Source organism: Rattus rattus, chromosome 13 (genome assembly GCF_011064425.1).
Source record: "Rattus rattus isolate New Zealand chromosome 13, Rrattus_CSIRO_v1, whole genome shotgun sequence".
NCBI classification, from domain to species: Eukaryota; Metazoa; Chordata; class Mammalia; order Rodentia; family Muridae; genus Rattus; species Rattus rattus.
In genome coordinates, this window is record NC_046166.1 from 69,043,287 (window position 1) to 69,061,411 (window position 18,125).

General features: G+C 47.0%; 1 protein-coding gene across 1 annotated transcript in view; it reads right to left on the bottom strand.

Moving 5' to 3' along the window:
* Dlgap2 (DLG associated protein 2) overlaps positions 1–18,125 on the bottom strand; it is a 136,476-nt gene that overhangs the window by 75,234 nt on the left and 43,117 nt on the right. Inside the window, exon 3 of the mRNA XM_032918939.1 lies at positions 10,888–11,099. Within this exon, the coding sequence (XP_032774830.1) occupies positions 10,888–11,099 (212 nt within the window). The remainder of the gene's footprint in view (positions 1–10,887; positions 11,100–18,125) is intronic.

Sequence of the window (18,125 nt, forward strand, 5' to 3'; positions counted from 1 at the left end):
CTCTCACTTTTAAGATGTTATATTTGAATCTTCAGATGTGTTTGTCAGCTGAAATACTCACAGAGACCAGGAAGCTAGTGGGGTGCCATAGGGGGGCTCTCAAGGGAGAGAAGATAGAACACAGATAGGAAGGTAGAAAGAAAAATAAGGAAACAAAGGGCTAAAGGGGGTGGGGAGGTGCAGGATAGAGGAGGGAGTACAAGGAGGGACAATTACCAAAGACCTCAAGACCTAATCATTTGGAAAACAGTGTGGCAGAGGCTTCCGTCTACATATGTACACATACATGCATATGTATATATACACGCATATGTACACGTACACGCATCCATGTATAAAAGAGCCTGAGCAGAGTCATCCTGTAGCTATGTTCCTACTAGAGACCACAGGATCACAAACAGACAGCCCTACATGAGGAACGGGTTACATCTTTTCACGCTGTTGACCAGTGAGGTTCTGTAGACCCCATGGCATTCTGGGTCAGTACCATTGCTCTTGTTACCCTCTAGGACTTGATGGTAGGACCTGATGGCGGAAGACACTGTTGACCTGAATTGCTGAGTATGAAGAAAGCAAGCCTGAGCCCACCCTGTAGCTCCATGGCTTTGTAAAATGCTGTAGATGCTAACAGAGGAGAAAAGGAATTGGGGATCCTATAAGCTACGACAGTGCCCTGGCAATACCTGGCCACTGGTATAATACTGGCATGAATATTGCAAAGGTGACCAATGACTTTCTGGTTGGATTTAAGACCTGACTCACAAGATGAAATGTTCACCATTATCAGGCCAAGAGCTTGTGGCAGTCAGGTCACAGGTGCTAGAGGAGAAGCTACTGTTACATTAAATGGCCATTGTGTTAATCGGCCTCTAACATCTTATTGTTATACCCTCAGATTAATTCACCTCTCAGTCCTCATCAGAGAAGCTTCTTTTCATGGAAATGTCAGTGAGCACAGCTGTGGGTGCAGAGAATAAGACTATGGAATGTCCAACACTGTCTATATATTATATCTGTCCAATAATATCATATCATCCATATCATGCCCCTTATCTAAAGGCTCAGACATCATTGCAAAAAGGGAAGCAGAAAGGCGCTAACATGCAGAGGCAAAAGAGTACTACGGTCAAACACTGTTTTCTGACACGGCAGAGCAGTTGCATGTACAGCTCACAGGAGCTGTAACAGCATACATAGGACCTATGTAAGCTCATGGCACACCAACTCCCAGCATGGCGTGGGGAGGTGGGCATGAAGTGCACCCTCTGCTGAGGAGATACTGGACATTAGTAGCTGCTGGGAGCAAGAGATTTTTTTTTTTTTAATGGTGTGGTCTCCAGTGGTCAACCACATTCAGGTGGATGGCCATACACCTAAGAGTAGACGCACCGCACAAACTGGATTCAGTGGGTTTAGAATAACAAAGACACAAAGTTGGTGGGTGTGATAAAAGGGACTGGATCTGGGAGGAGATGTGCAGGGGTGAAATTGATCAACATACAGTGTGTGACGTTCTCAAAGAACTGGCGCAATATTTTAAAAACTTAGTTAATGAATGGACACATGCATGTGCATCCATCTATCCATCCGTCCGTCCGTCCGTCTGTCTGTCTGTCCATCCGTCCATCCATCCATCCGTCCATCCATCCATCCATATAGGAGTGCTAACGTCATGGCATGAACATAGACGTCAGAGGACGACTTGCGAGAGTCTGTTCTCTCCTTCCATAATTAGGGTTCCAAGGACTGAACTCAGGCTTGGTCTTAGGCACTTTTACATGGGAAGCCATCTTGCAGCCCTCTTTCTTGTGCCAATGTTCTGGTGCTAGGGGTCAAATGCAGGGCCTCTAACGTGATCAGGGAGAGCCTCATCTCTGAGCTGCGCCCCATCTCCAGCTTGTATGTGCTTTTCCTTTTAAAACTTGTGTGCGTGCATGCGTGTGTGTGTGTGTGTGTGTGTGTGTGTGTGTGTGTGTGTGCATGCGTGCGTGAGCGTGCACATGAAAGGTTGAGGGTTATTTGTGTGTGGATGGACATGTGTACGGATGGGAGTGTGGAGGCCAGATGTTAGCTTCAGATGTTATTGTTCAGGTGGTGCTGTCCACCTTGATTTTTGATCAGATCTCTCCCAGCCTGGATCTTTGCTGACTGGGCTGGGCTCGCTGGCCAGGGAGCCTCAGGTGCCCACTTTTCTCTGCGTCCTCCGGTGCTTGGATTACAAGTGTCTGTCTGTGCACCTAGGTCTCTTCTTCTTTCCTAGCAATCAAACTCAGGCTGTTGGGTTGGCAGGAAGTGCCTTTAACGTCTGAGTGACATTAGTGGCCCTCACACCTAGCTGCTTAATAATTTGGTTTTCTTTTGACATTATAATATAGCTAAATCATCTCTCCCTTCCCTTTCTTCCTTCTGGACTCCTATATAACCTTCCTTGCTCTCTTTCAAACCCACGGCCTCTCTCCATTTTCATTCATTGTTGTTATGTATATGGTGTATACATATATGTATATGTATATGATGTATGTGTATATATGTGTGTGTGTATATGTATGCCTTACTAAATTTAACTTGCTTAATCAGTACGATATTGTTTGCATATGTAATCCCAAGGCTGACTAATTGGCATTGGATAACAAATTGATGTGCTCTTCCCTGGAGAAGACTGTTTCTCCTGCTCTCAGCATTCCTTAGCTGCCTGAAGTTCTCTGTGTAGGCTGAGGCCTCCTGGGCTTCTCTCAGCTCACTCTGGTCTACTGTTACTGACCTGCTCAGCGCATGTTGACACGGTGATGTCATCGAGACTTTAGGGGTGTAGCATCCGACATTACTAGGCGACAGTCTCACAAAGAACTCCTTGACCCTCTGCTGCTATAATCCTTCTCCCCGCTGTTTCAACACAAAGCCAGAACCTTTGGTGGGGGAGTCGTTTGAATATGTATCCACTGGAACTAGGCTCCACAACTCTGTATTTTGATTGGTTGTGGTTTTCTTTAATGTCCTGTCTATTGCAAGTAGAAGTTTCTATGACTGAGGGGTGAGGGCCACACTTACAGGGTTAGACACTGCAGAAGGATGTCCCACCTACTTAGTTCATGTGGGTGCTGGGGATTTGAACTCAGGTCCTTTATGCTTGTACAGCAAGCATTTCACTGGCTGAGCTCTCCGGATAGGCTCTCGGTTTTTAAATTAAACTTTAAGAATGCTAAACTGTCAGGAAAAAAATATTAAAACAGGACTGTATAGACAGTGCACACAGAGATTAAAGTCATGTAGAAAAGTGATGCTCCACGGAACAGCTAACATTAGGTGAGAGCTACGACAGAAGGATGCCCGTTACAACTCAGGACAAGACACAGGCAGCACAGGGGCACATCCCAAGATCTACCCTCAGTGTTGCAGATTGCCAAGTGTACCAAGCCATTGCTTCCCCATGGCATGGACCTGAGAGACATAAGCCAGGTGCTCAGCCACCTCCCAGAATCCATGTCCCCGCTGGGGTCATCATGAGCTGTGTGGCACTGGAAAGCTAGACTCAGAGATACAAACACAGGCACATAGCTGGCAACAGATTCACAGGGCCTGGCACCGAAATCCACCCCGGTCTCCAACAGAAATTATGAATCTGGAAGCTATCAGATAACCATGGAAACGGCGGGAGAGGAACCTTCCACCGGGGAGCATACGGCTTCCTGCTAATTGAAACGTTGCCAGTTCGAGGTGTGTGGTGTCTGTGGAGGCATCTGCTCCCTTGACTAATTGTACAAAAGCTGACAAAGTGTGCCTTGGCTGCATACTCCTCTCCCATCCCAACAGCTGCTGTGGTCACTCTTTAATGACAAGTCACCTCCCAGGAGCCTCTGGGGGTGGTTGTTTGTTAGGTTTACGAGCAATGGTCCCTGCATGTGATCCCTAAGCCTTTGCTTTTGTACAGTCAGTAATAACCCCGAGAGAAGAGTATGAGAGAGCAATGATGCAGAAGACGGCCTCTGCCTTCCTGTGTGCCAACTCATGGGTAAAGCAGGAGGTAAGTGCGTGGTTGGCTTTAATTGCCAACTTGACTTGATGTAGGGTCAGCTCAGGAGGGTGCCTCATTGAAGAACTGCCTAGATCACGTTTGCCTGGGGGTGTGTGACTAAGGGGGACTGTCTTGTTTTGCAGGGAGCACCATATGGACTGGGCCCCAAGCAACACAAGAACCAGGAGAGGTAGCCAAGCGTAAGCAGAAGGCAAGGAAATAAGGGTGCGAGGAGGCACTCGTTATCTCAGCTCTCGATTCTGGACGTAGCAGGACTGGCTGCTTGAGATTCTGCCTCGACGCCCCCTAAATGAGGAGATGGTGTTGGAATTGTAAGCCGAGAAAACCCTTTCCTCTCCTGGGCTGCCTTTGTTGGGCTATTTTATCACACCAATGGAAGGAGGTAGGAGAGGGGATGGGAGTGCCAACTCTGTGCTCCAGAGGACCAGATGGCAGGGGAATTTCCTCCAGAGACTTTCCAAGAGGTCTATCCTGAACTTGGAGGAGAAAAGGGATGTGCCAGGGTCCCTGGTGTCCTTGGGAAATGGCTGATATCCAGGTTTGGCAAGAAGGACTAAAAGCCTTTATATTTCTTTATGCTCAGACCTCCGCAAGCTCATGAAGAACCTATCAGGAATGGTGCACGGGGCTGCTGCCACGTGGCTGGTTAGAAACAAAGGTAAGAGATCTATGATTCAAGTGGCAGGGTTTCTGGGGGCTTCTGTGGCTGATCTAAACAAGACTTCTATTTTTATTTTTTGTAACACAAGAGATAGGGTATTGTGTAGGCCAGGCTGACCTCAAACTAGTTATGTAGCTGAAGATGACTTTGAACTTCTGACCTTGCCGCCTCCACCTCCTGCATCCTGTGGCAACAGGTGTGTACCACCCCGGCCCCAGCTTATGTGATGTTGGAAATGGAACCCAGACTTTGTGAATGGAAGCAAGCGTTCTGTCAACCGAGCCATATCACCAGCTCCCGAAAGAGGCCTTGAGGGCCCAAATGTGCAAGGGAGACCCACACCAGGAAATGCAAGAGAGTCAAGGCTGCTGGAAGGATTAAATCTTAGAGTCTCAAACCGAAAGGGATAGGAAGAAATCAACAAACTTAAAGGGAAAAACTCCTGCGGGATAAAAGCAGAAACGAGCATGGTGGAAACGTGGGAGATGTGAAGTGGTCCGTGGGAACTCAGAAAGAACAGAAGGGAGTAAGTGAGACACTGGGACCTATTAAATCCCTCAGAGAGACTGCCGCTTCACCTGGTAGGGCAGAGTCCGAGCCAGGGAGGAGTCTTTGCAAGGCTGATGTTCAATCTGGGATAAAACCCTGAGGTGTTCCTGGCAGCTCTTTCTGAGTTGATTCTCAGTTTTTTTGTTTGTTTGTTTTGTTTTTGTTTTTTATTTCATTTTGGAACGTCTTCATTTACTTCAATTTATGGACAGTATTTTTTTCCGGATCTAGGATGACATATGGCTAGTAGACTTTTTTTTGTTCTTGTTGTTCTTGTTTCTTTTCTTTTCTTTTTTTTTCCTTTCCTTTTTTTCGGAGCTGAGGACCGAACCCAGGGCCTTGTGCTTTCTAGGAAAGTGCTCTACCACTGAGCTAAACCCCCAACCCCTTTTTTTTTTTTTTTTTATTAACTTGAGTATTTCTTATTTACATTTCGAATGTTTATATACATTTCCTGGTTTCCGGGCAAACATCCCCTAATCCCTCCCCCTCCCTTCTTTATGGGTGTTCCTCCCCATCCTCCCCATTGCTGCTCTCCCCCCAACAATCTAGTTCACTGGGGTTCAGTCTTAGCAGAACCCAGGGCTTCCCCAACCCCTCTTTTTAATGCTAAACCTTTCTCTTTCCTGTCTCTTGCCTTGAACAGACTGCATTAGATTGTTTGCTGTAATCTTTGTTTCTTCTCTGTGTTCAGTGTGCCAGTTGTTTCTCTGTGTATCTTTTGGATTTGCTACAATGTTAAGTGCATAGCTACGCTGGGCTTTGTACTGGCTTCGGCGTCCATCTTGGATCCTCACATCTGCCACTGGTTGTATCTCATTAGTTTGGGAGCTTCTCAATTGCTCATTTAGGACTCCCTCTGCCCTACCCCTTTCTGAGTTCCCATGCTGGGTTGGACCACTTCACATCTCCCCGTTTCCTACAGTCGGGGGTTTCTGCTTTTATCCATACACAGTTTTTCTCTTCAAGCTTGTTGGTGATTTCTTCCTATCCTTTTTGTTTTAAGATTCTATTTTTATTTTGGAATTATGTGTCTGTGTAGGTATATGCACATGAGTGCAGCTGCACATGGAATTGGGGTTCAAAGTGATTGTTAACCTCCTGATGCGGGTGTCTGGAACCCAATGTGAGTCCTCTGTAAAAGCAATCACTCTCTCTGAACTGCTGAGCCACCTCTCTAGCTTCTGGTTGGATGATTTTCTACATATCTCAACTCAGGTCTTCATGCTCCTGCTCCAGGAAATTTATCCACCGAGCCATGTCTGCCGCACCTTTTGTTCTCCTAAGTTTCGGTGAAAAGTTACTGTTACCATTTGTGGAACAGTAAAAGTTGAGGTCAATGCTTTCCTGCCTGGTGGTGGGAAAATGGCTCCTGCTGTGTCAGGTGCTGGTGCTAATCAATCGGAGAATCTGGCCAGAGACAGAGCTCAGTGCTGAGAGCTGCCTAACTGTGGTTTCTCTCCAGCAGCATGCTCGCTCGCTCGCTCGCTCGCTCGCTCGCTCTCCCTAAACTCCTCCGGATGGGCACTCAGGGATTCCAAAGCTTCTTACAGGGACACAGTCAAACAGGACACTGCTGCTATATTCTTTCGTGGCTTTATAGTCTTCAGAAAACATTTCAGAGTAAATTTTAGGTCTTTCGGTTCTGAACGTCATATTCTCCAGAAAGATATAATTATTTAAAATTACCTGCTTTTGCACTCTTTCCCCCTTTTTGACTCCTGCGATGTCTTTACACGTTAAGAATACTGACGTGCGTTCTCACATGGGAAGCTTTCTCCCAGGTTTTCATTATTGTTTAGCCCTGGGGACAGCACTTTTGGTCTGTTGGCTTCTTTGCTTTGGCCCCCGAATAACTTTTTAATTTTATTAAAGTTAACTCAAATTAGCCAGTATCCTAAAGCTTTTTTGCATGTAAAATGTTTAAAGATTTCTTATCCATTCGAAGGCTATAGAATGTGTGTGTGTGTGTGTACATGCACGCGCGTGCATATGTGTTTCTATATCAGGAAGTGTTCTCTAAAAGGGCAAAACTAAACAAATAATTACATGGTCCTTTACTGAATTGGCTTCCACACAGGACTGGATAGCCCATCAATGGCTGCCTTCATGCTGGAGAGATAGAGAACCAGGTTCCCAAAGCAGGAAGCTCAATAGGCATAAGGAAGTCTGGAACACCTTGCAGCTGCGGGAAGAGTAGCTGGTATTAAATCCACAAGAGAGGCCGAGGAAGCTGGCGGACGATGCCTGTGAAGGACTTCCGCAGGGACAGACACACAGGCCCAGAAAAGCAAGACAAGTCAGCCTGTATGCTGCTTTCCCTCCTCTCCGGGCTTCTGTTTTCATCTGAGTTGCTTACTGTGAGTTGCCACGCCCCTCTGAGGGCCGGGTTTCCCTCCGCTTACTGCACATAGCACCAGTGGCAGTCCTCACTAGTCCTTGTCATGGCTCAGTTCAGTCCTTAAGACCAAACCTCACAGTACTCATGTGTCTCCAAGAACACACAGCCGCATATGTGAGGACTTTGATGGCACCATAAGAGATCATTTTACAGTGAGTGTGAGTGTAGTTCTTGTAGCAAATCTCCCTTTCCCTACAAATTTAAAGTGTTGCCTTCACCACTGAATGGCTCAGGCAGGTTCAACATTATTAGACTTTCGATTTTTAATTCAAGTAAGCAAAACAAAGCAAAAGGCTCAAATTAAATTATTAGGTCTACTTTTCATAATAACAGACTGGAATTGGTAATTCAAGTATCTCAACGCTAATACGTAAGCTAATTAAAAAGTGCAGTAAATTGGATTCAGTAGTAGCTTGGAATTCACATTTAAATTAATTGGTAATAACTCTGCTCGGTGCTCCGCACACAGCAGGGGCTGCTGTACAGATGGGCAGGCCTCCATCTGGCCTCCGGCAGCCATCCTGATCTGTGAATGGGGCAGCAAAGAGGCTTGTGCTCTGAGGTACGAAGACAGCTGCACCGAGGGCCTCAGCGCTTGGTGTTTGCTTTACTTTTCCTTGAGAAAGATTTTTTAACATCAGGCAGTGTTCTGGAGAGCGTATCTGGGGAGGTGAAAGTGTCTTTGGGAACAATATGGATACATTGTAACTTGGTAACGGGGTGGGGGTGGGGGACTGGAGGACTGACTTTAATGATGAAGGACAAGACGGCTTTCAGTGGAATAATTCTGGTTTTGTTCCGAGAGGTACAGCTTTGGACGCAGGATAACTGTAGTTTTCACAGAGCAGATTTTCTATTGCACACAGCTCAAAAGAGGAACTGATAACTGACAACCAGAGGCCCAGCCTCCTTCCGGCCCCTAGGCTATGTGTTTCTAAAGCTTGCTGACTCCTTCTAGTTTATGGGACTGCACAGTAACACAGGAAGTACGTATGCACCAAAGGGTCCCTAGGGTGCAGTAGGCTGAAATGATGACTTAGGACACTTCCCCAGGTAACTGGTAATCCATGTATCACATTTGCTTTCTATGGCGCTGCCAAAGCTAACCACGTGGTTTGTGCACAGGACAGACTAGAATCTCAGAGAGACGGGCACACTCTTGTGCCTGTTCTCACGCTTTGATTTCACTCTGCATCTAGGACTAGGACGGCTTCGTCAATCGCTCCTGCTGGGAAATTCTATGATGTGAAGAGGAACCAATACCGAGGCCGGCCCACCCGGTTGTTTAGAATTATATTTTGAATGCAATTTCAGAATAATCAATTTCATCTGAAACAGTCTTTGAATATAAATAAGCTTCAGAATAAAAATGATTTATTTATGTGGCTTATTAGGAAATAAAAGCTTCAGTTAACTAAAGTGGTTTCTATGTAGCCTGGAGCACCCTCCTTCATACAGATGGCCCTGCCCACAACCCAGTTGGACTTGCAGGTAAGTAGAGGAATGAGGTTAATGCAAATTGCACTAAGCACCTCTCTGTTCATTGCCCAGATGATCTCCTCCCCTGGCTGCATGGAGAACTGCTCCTACAGCGCCCCCCACCCAGGCTGCATGGAGAACTGCTTATACAGCGTCCCCCCCCAGGTGCATGGTTCCCCCCAGTAATATCACGCTGCAATTCAATTTTTAAATTTCTACTCTATAAGCCCATGTTCATGAGTTATTGGGTTTATTGGGGAAAATTATGGTAGTACTGCCCTGCTATTGTGAGCCCCAGGCTAGGTACCAGATCCATGAAGGTGCCTCATCTGATTAGGACTTTGATGTTTCACCGTCCATCAGAGGAAGTGACTCCAAGCCACAGAGAAGACTGAGCGTCTTGTCCCCTGTTGCTGCCCACTTAACACAGCACAGGCATCTGGAAACGGGAAGCGAGGAAGGCACCAAGTGCTTCTTGACAACGTTCACAACCACGCTCCCTGACATACTGGGCACGCCGTCAGGGGAACCGCTGAGAGCAGCTGCATTCTGCCTAGTTCAATAGCTGATTTCCCCAGCGGGTTTTAACTGTTTATATTTCAGAGGTTAAACTTATCAATGAACAAACCTTCGAATGAATAAACAATGTCTATTGATCTTACGTCTGTGGGACCGAACTGCGTTCTCCGCCCTTACAAAAATCTGTTGTCTAAGCATGTACTTATGAAGTGGAAGTCCTCAGAAAAGCCCCTGTTCAGATATTTCCTCTCACATGCCCACACGGTCATTTGAATGGAAGCATGCCCCTGTTAATGCAAACATTGGAGTGACGTGCCAGGTTCTGGTATATCACAGATGGAGGATCAAGAGCTCAGGGTAACCTGGGCTACGTGAGATCCTACCTTACTGGTTTTGTGTGCGAACTTGACACAAGCTGGAGTTATCACAGAGAAAGGAGCCTCAGTTGAGGAGATGCCTCCATGAGACCCAGCTGTAAGGTATTTTCTCAATTAGTGATCAAGGTGGGAGGGCCCAGCCATTGTGGGTGGGGCCGTTCCTGGGCTGGTGGTCTTGGGTTCTATAAGGAAGCAAGCCGAGCAAGCCAGGGGAAGCAAGCCAGTAAGCGGCATCCCTCCATGGCCTCTGCATCAGCTCCTGCCTCCAAGTTCCTGCCCTGTGAGTTCCTGTCCTGACTTCATTAGGTGATGAACAGCAACGTGGAAGTGTAAGCTGAACAAATCCTTTCCTCCCCAACTCCTTGGCCTTTGTTTCTTGGCCAGGATGTTTTGTGCAGGAATAGAAATCCTAAGATATTGCCCAAACATAATTATGAAATAAACAACTGAAGGTCTAATTGGCCATCCAATTGGTAATCCAATACCAAATGGTCAGCCCTTAAAACACACATACACATACTATTATACAGATTGATCAGGTTGTGCTTAAGGAACAGTTAATGAGAAAAGAGGACACAGTTTTGAAAGAGAGCCAGGAAGAGTGTATGGGAGGGTGTGTAGGGAGAAAAGGGAAGGGGAATGTGATATAATTATATTATAATCCCACCAAGTAAAAGAAATATTTTTTAAAAATCTGGTAATAAATGCTAAGATATCAATGGGAAGGAAAGAGCGAGTAAATGGATGGCACGGGCTCTAACTAACACTGTCAACTTAGAAGCAAATTGATGATAACTTGCCCACAGCTAAACAGCCATTGGGGAAGAAGAGGCGAGAGGTCAGGAAAGAAAAGACCAGTCTCTCTTACGTTTGGTGGTCTCCAAGTGGTCTTTGTATGATGGACTTCAGCAGCGGCTCCGGCCGGAGGGCTACCGTCGGGGATGTTTTGGGGCTGGAGTCTGATTCCCCACTCTCCTCGTCACCCATGGCTTTTATGTAGCTGCCGCTCCTCATCCTACGGCAGGGGATCTCCTCCTCTTTGCCGCCTGTGGGGTATGCACCCCAATCGTCCTGAGGCACCTGGGAAAGAGCAGAGACAGCCCACGTCAGTCGTGTCCCCCAAGGGTGTGTCCCGTGATTTCTTGAAGACGTAGCTCCACTGGCTGTTTATCATTTAAAGTCATGTACATGTAATGGCGTGTTTTCCAAACCAAGAAAGGCCCTCGGTATGAAGCCATTGATTTTTTTTCCCCCATTGTCAAAGATAAACATTATGGGGAAAGGTTGAGATGGTCCTAGGAATACAGGAAAAATTTCTAACGTTGAGATTTCCATTCGGAACCAAAGGTGATTGCAAGGAAAGAAAACCAAGTAGAAGAAACAGAGGAGAAAATGATGGCGACACCGATGTTAACGGCTGAATGTCTTCCAGCAGCAAACGCTAACAAAGGAGAAGGGAATTAATCCCCGAAGCAGAATCACATCACATACACAAAACACAAGCACTGGCAGATGAAGAAAGATATCCCATCACCTTATGCACACAGAGCTTCATACCACTGTACACCGTGCTTTGAAGACTCAGAGAATGCCAACTCTAAGTCTTCCTGTGGTGTCCCTGGCCTGAGGGTAGCCTCGGTCACCAGATGATGAAGCTGGGCAGCATCCTGGCTCCTCCAATAAGCTACGTCTCACAGGAGTGAGCGCGATGTTTCTCAGAAAAGCAGCCCAGCTCCCCCCACCCCCCGTCGACTCAGTACAGCTCATAAGCAAGGCACTGGCCTAGTCTGTGCAATTCTGCCAACAGTTCCAACAGCCAGTAAAGGGTGACCCTGGCTGGAGAAGAGGGTCTCGGATGCTGCTGGTGGAGGGAGCGGTAAAACTATGCACTTAAAAAAATTTTTCAAAGTGGCATTTTCATTGTAGAACACTTCGGTGTTTCAGCAATATTCTGAAAGTGGCCTGAGAGGGATCCTGCTTTCCTTCTAGCCTCAACACCGCATGAAGCCAAGTGCTCTGGCCCTTCTGACAGAGACCCATATGGCTAATGGGATGGCAAGCTCTTTGGCAGAAGGCACCAATGCTCCTTCCTGAACAGCATGGCGTGTGCTATGCCTTGTAGATCAGACATCTTCCACATTATGGTCAGGAGCTCCTCTGCGTTCTTCTCCCTTTCTGTACCCTGGGTTGGCCAGTGTTTGTGTGTTTGTGTGTGTTATGCCTGTGTGCCAGGGTATAACATAACTCACAAGGCCCAAGAGGGAGGGGAGGGATTCAGCTGGCTCTCCCCGGAATGAAGTCCCCCAGCCCTGTAGCAAGGCTTGGCACTGTGAGAGGCAGCTGTTGATCAGGGGCTTAACAGGTAATATGCTATACACCTGAGCTGGGGTAGGTGCTGCTTGTAGGTCGGGTGCTTTAGCATTTTAAGCACACAGTGCCAAACTATGCACAGGTCTGAGGAAGAGCAAAGACCATGGCGAGATGGCTTGGTAAAAATTTAAAGACCATGTTAAGATTTTAAAGCCCAGGCCACACGGATCACACACAGCTGAGGTCCTAGGCAGAGTGACATGGAAACCAATGACATAGAGAGCTTGTGTTCAGCATATATCGGTGATGGTCCGCCCATGGAAAAATCTTGATTTAGAGGGAGACACCATGTCCTGACAGCGGATATCCTTCAACACTAGAGAAATATCACCGTATGTGTGCGAAATGAATGAACTCTTGGGGCCTCTGACAATTGTTATCTGGGTGATTTCTTACCAAAGCCTCTTTAGTAACCACACAAATGGAAATCCATCTCTGTGGCTCTTACCAGATGGCCAGGGTGTCCACACCATGACCAGTGTCCTGGTTTCTAGGCAAAGGTGTGCCAGCCCATTCATATCCTGTGTAAACCTCGAAAGTCAGTCACCGGGACAAAGGGATGGTAGTTTGTCCTTGGGAATGGCTGCACATGGACTGAATTGGAATTTCAGAAGAATCTATTCTTAGCTATAATAATATGGTTATGAAGGTAGCACAGCCTGTTTTCCAGGCTATCCCTGAATACCACAGATACAGTAAGCTATGAAGAAGTTGATTTAATTCATAGTTCTGTAGGCCAAAGGCATGATGTTGGCATCTGCTTAGCTTCTGGAGAGGACCCTTTGTGAGACAAGCAAGCCTTTCTTCTTCTACTTCCTTACCACAAACTGTATCATCATGGCCGTGCGTCATCATGGCCACTCCCAGTACAGCTCACTGCCCCAAAGGGTTACCTCTGAATCTATGAGCATGTGGATTTGAGGACTCACTTTCCAGCACATAAACTCTCGGGGATACATTCAAACCACTGGAGGGGGAGGCACAGGAAGTGGGCAGGCTTACTTCAGTGTAGGACCAACAGGGAGGGGGGAGAGGATAGGTGCATGGCAGGTATCAGCTAAGAGAAAGGGAGCTAGAGAGTTTTCAATGACTTTTCTCATCTATTTACATAAGCTTTTCTAAGCTGTGTATTAGTTTTGCCAGAACCCTGAATGTCACTACATTTCCATGAGAGCAATGCACCCTGAAGGGGAATGGATGACGGTGAGATTAGGCTGAAAGGTTAGGGTGAGTTGGTGACTGGCAGCCAGTACAGGCTCCTGGAGGGAGGCTCCAGGGACCACTTAGTTTGAATCTGGCCAGCAGAATGGTGCAGGCAGAATAAACAGCATTAAAAAGGGACAGGTGGCCAGCCCCTGGGTTGGACCAGAAAAGCCTGCATTCTTCATCTGTCGGTGAGCATTCCAGGTGGTGGTCATCACAGGGAAAAGGACAGAGTGGGGAGAGACTAGCTGTCTCCGAAGGAGAGGCTCACACTGTCTGGTTTAGGGGAGAGTCGTTTTTAAAACCCCCAAACCGTGTTTCCACAAAGAACAAGGTAAAGATTGTTTTTTTTTTTCTCCAGCAGCCTACAAATTAACTAACAAATGAGACCAGCTTGTATGTTTCTGTTTCTGATTTAAGAAGCCAACTTCACAGCCTTCCACAGAAAAAAAAAATTCAATACAGAAGGAGTGTGGAGCAGCCGATTTCCAGAGCATATGCCCGGGCTATGAAAAGCCACTGAGTCTCAGTAAATAAACCTTCCCCTTATGGTGCAAAACCGTTAAAACCCGCAGCAGAACGCAGAGGAGTGGCCAAGTGTGCACCTGGCACTCGCATGTGGCAGCTTCGCAGCCTCAGGGAAACAAGCTAGAGGCTTCCAGCCACTGCAGAGCCAACCCCCTGCCTTCCCTAGGCCAAGGCAATCAGCTACCCCAGTCGCCAGCGTGCAGGGGCGAACGGCATTTATAAGTTCTGTGAAAGGGGGAACTCTCCCGAGATGGACATCGGGCACGCGCCGTCGTGCTTGTACTTTACGCGTGGCTTAACACTTCAAACGAAAACATCTTTCTTTCAACAGGCAAGGCACAGGGGAGAGCGGCTAGAATTTTATAATAACGTCCTTTTTAGGTAAACTAAAGGGACGCAGCATCTGAAAGCTGTGCTCTCTCAGGAAACATTTTCCTCATTCCCTCAGCAACATGTGTGTGTGTGTGTGTGTGTGTGTGTGTGTGTGTGTGTGTGTGTGTGTGTGTGTGTGTGTGTGTCTGTGTGTTTTAAACAAGCATCAAGTACACGAGCCACGGGGGAGACTGACAGCTGGTCCCTGCCTGCTGTGTACGGAGGGCAGATGAATGACAAGGGAATCTAAGCAGAACATCACATAGAGCCACCAGTCTGTCCACAGACCCATCTGGGGAGATTCAATTCACACAGGGAGTTCTTTCACAAGCCCAGGGGTCCCAAGATGCTTGTTTTAAGGGAGCCCTGTGCGACTCCACCAAGAAATTACTGCCTACAATCCTGCACAAATCTGAGACAGTTTTCCTTGAGCCTTGCTATGCTTTGTGTGAAAAATCAGGTTATTTGTTCTAGTTGGCAATTTTAATGAGCAATGGATTTTTTTTTCCCCTCTCTCTCTTGGATATAACTACCATGTAAATCAAGGGGAGAGAGAAGGCTGCTCAGCTGGCAATTTACCAGGAATTGTTTACCCATTTCCAAATCCCCCAGGGCTGGCAGAGCCTTGCTGGAGTCTGAGTCCTCATTACAACACGCCCGTGTCGGTCTAATTTGTAGTTCTCCAATTACTGCTACCCTTCACTCAGAAACAAACACCAGAACACTTTATTCTGTGCGGGTTTGCTATGCCCCAACATTTTTTTCTTTTTCTTTTTGTCGTTGTTATTAAACTACTTTCAGTTAAAAGTTACTTTCCTCTTTTTCTTTTACGCTAGAGATCAGGCCATGCACACATGTTTATCTTTCTCCCTCCCTGCCCTATTGGCCCCACCTCTCAATAATGTGCATCTAAATAGGGCATTCATTTTAGAATGCTTGGAAGGATGTTTGTATAATGGGGCACACCATTTCTAATGGTCTTAGATGACCCTGTGAAAGGGTCCTTTGACCCCCATAAGGGCCGTGACCCACAGGCTGAGAACCCCTGACAGGGAAGGAGAGTAAAGGGGGTAGCTAACATTAACTGTCCTCTTGACACAATCTAGAATCGCCTGTAAGGGCAGTCTCAATTGAGTAATGTCCTGTTGGCATGCCTATGAGGAATCATTCCTTAATGTAGAAAGGCCTAGCCCACTGTGGGCAGCATCATTCCCTAGGCAGGTAGTCCTAGGCTGGAGAAGGCTAGCTAAGCATGAGCCAGAGAATCAGCGTGCAAACAAGCCAGCAAGCAGCATTCCTCTATGGTTTCTCCTGCACTTCCTTGGCTACGAGTGAGTTCCTTGGTGGAGAGAGTAATGCATGACATAGCAAGTAGCCCTGCCGTTAGATTCCTGTCTTGAGTTCTTTCCCTGACTTCCCTTGGCAATGAACTGTGACCTGGAAATGCAAGCTGAAACCACGCCCCCCTACCCCCCATCACTTTTGGTCAGATTGTTTTATCACAGCAACATAAAGGAAGTTAGAGCAGGATGCCTGGATATACTTCGAAGGCAAGGAACCTGGGAAACATGTGGCAAGAGCTCTGTGCAAAGAAACCCCGGGGAGCACACAGCAAGCGCTCTGTGCAGAGCTTCTGGGTGTGAAAAGAATTCCAAGGCCAAGGTCTCCCTAGCCAAGCTGGGCAGTGGAGATGTAGTTTGTGATGGCGAGCTCTGGCTGACATTGAGTGTTTACTATAAGAGAGGCAAGAGATAAAGAGGGTTTTTGATGTAGAAGGCAGAATGTTCCTACATTCAGGGCTAGGAAGGGAGACCTCTGGTACCTACTGACACTAAGAAACCACGTATAAAAAGATGAGCTATGAAGGCCAGCCTCAGACCCATGCCTGTGTTTCCTTCTACACCGTGCTCTGAGCACTCAACTCTCATCTCCACAGATACACTGGAGCCTAAATATGTGCAGAATTTATCCCTCCGGGATCTGGATATCAGTTTCCTGCTCCAAAGTTACTTTGAATCAGTAGGTCTTGGCTAAATGATCATTCCTTTCCCTTGGAGCTCTCTGTCTCTGTCTGTCTGTGTCTCTGTTTGTATCTCTCTCTGTCTCTGTCTCTGTCTCTGTCTCTGTCTGTCTTTGTGTTTGAATCGGTCCGTCTCACTGTCTGTCCCTGTCTCCATTTTCTTCTCCTGTTTGTATCTGTCTCTCCTTCAATGCTTTTTTGGAGAGTCATTCTCTGGGCATTGTTACGCACGAAACAAGGCCCACTGGAGTCCGCGTGGGCTGAAAGTATTCTTGAGAGAGTAACTTGCAGCTCCACAGCTGCCAACACTGAGAGGGTTTGAGCGCCCAACGTCAGTCAGCTCTTGTTTAGCGTTGGGGGACTCAAAGCAGCTTCTGTGGAAGCCGCAGTCAGGAAGACAAGGGATGATAGCCTGGTGGGAAAGACATAGTTAAGCGGTCTCTTGTGACAAGAGGTCAGGGGTTACAGGAGACACAGCTGAGGTCTCAGTCTGTCCTTTTGAGAACGGTGGGCCTTACGTAGCCTGTGCCGGATACCCAGGTGGCTCTCTGGAGAACAGGCAGGAAGACTATTGAGATGGGTTCCACATCTCTGACTCAGTAAGTTAGAGGCAATTCTTACATCCTTTTATTTATTAAGCTGTGTGGGCGGGCCTGTTTCCTAGGCCTCCATGGAGAACGTTCAGGAAGAATCTTTGATATGAGCCACATATTTCTTAGTCAAGGTTAAATGATGGTGCCCACTTGCCAGCTTTTCCTTACTAGGCCGTGTAGGGACACCTTGTTCAAGTAACTCACTGCTTTGGGGCTTCACGGCTCCCTTTGCAGGTCGCCTGACTTCCTCTCTAGGGAGGCCTCTATTAGGTTAGTCAGACCTTTTGTTTTCTGAATTCTGGATGCTTTGATATTTCGGTCTTTGATAGTCACAGAAATACAGTCTTTCTCGGGGCTTGTCAGGTCGTGCGGGCAGTAAGGAACTTTCAAGCTTGACTTTCACAGCAAGTTCACAGAAGCAGAGTTTTCATCCCAATCTCCCCTGTGGGCCCCACATGGAGGCCACTGCCCTTCTGCTGCAGATACCTAGGACAGTGTTCTTTTTTTTTTTTTTTTTTGGTTCTTTTTTTGAGCTGGGGACCCAACCAGGGCCTTTGCGCTTCCAGGCAAAGCGCTCTACCACTGAGAGCTAAATCCCAACCTAGGGACAGTGTTCAAACTGAACTGTCCTATCCTCTCTTGACCCTGCCTTGTCACTCCTTGCATGGAGACCATAGGGCTTATGTGGTCATTCTCTCCCACTGCCCCTGCCTGGCCCTGGCGGTACCTGTGTGGCTCTCTGTGGTGTGCCAATCCTGTGGTTTGTGATGAAGATGCTATCCTTATAGCTCAGTGTTATTTTTAGTGATGCTTATTGAGAATAAAACAAGAGAGGGGATGAAAATGAGATCTAAGCTAATGAAGGACACATTGCAACTCATAAGCCAGAGACACAAAGGTACATTATAAAAAATCTCACAAGCTATGCTGGCAAAGCTTATGAGGACATGGATTAACACATATGATCAACCAACACTGAGCCATAAGGACATAGGAAACTTTAATAACCAAAAGAACAAG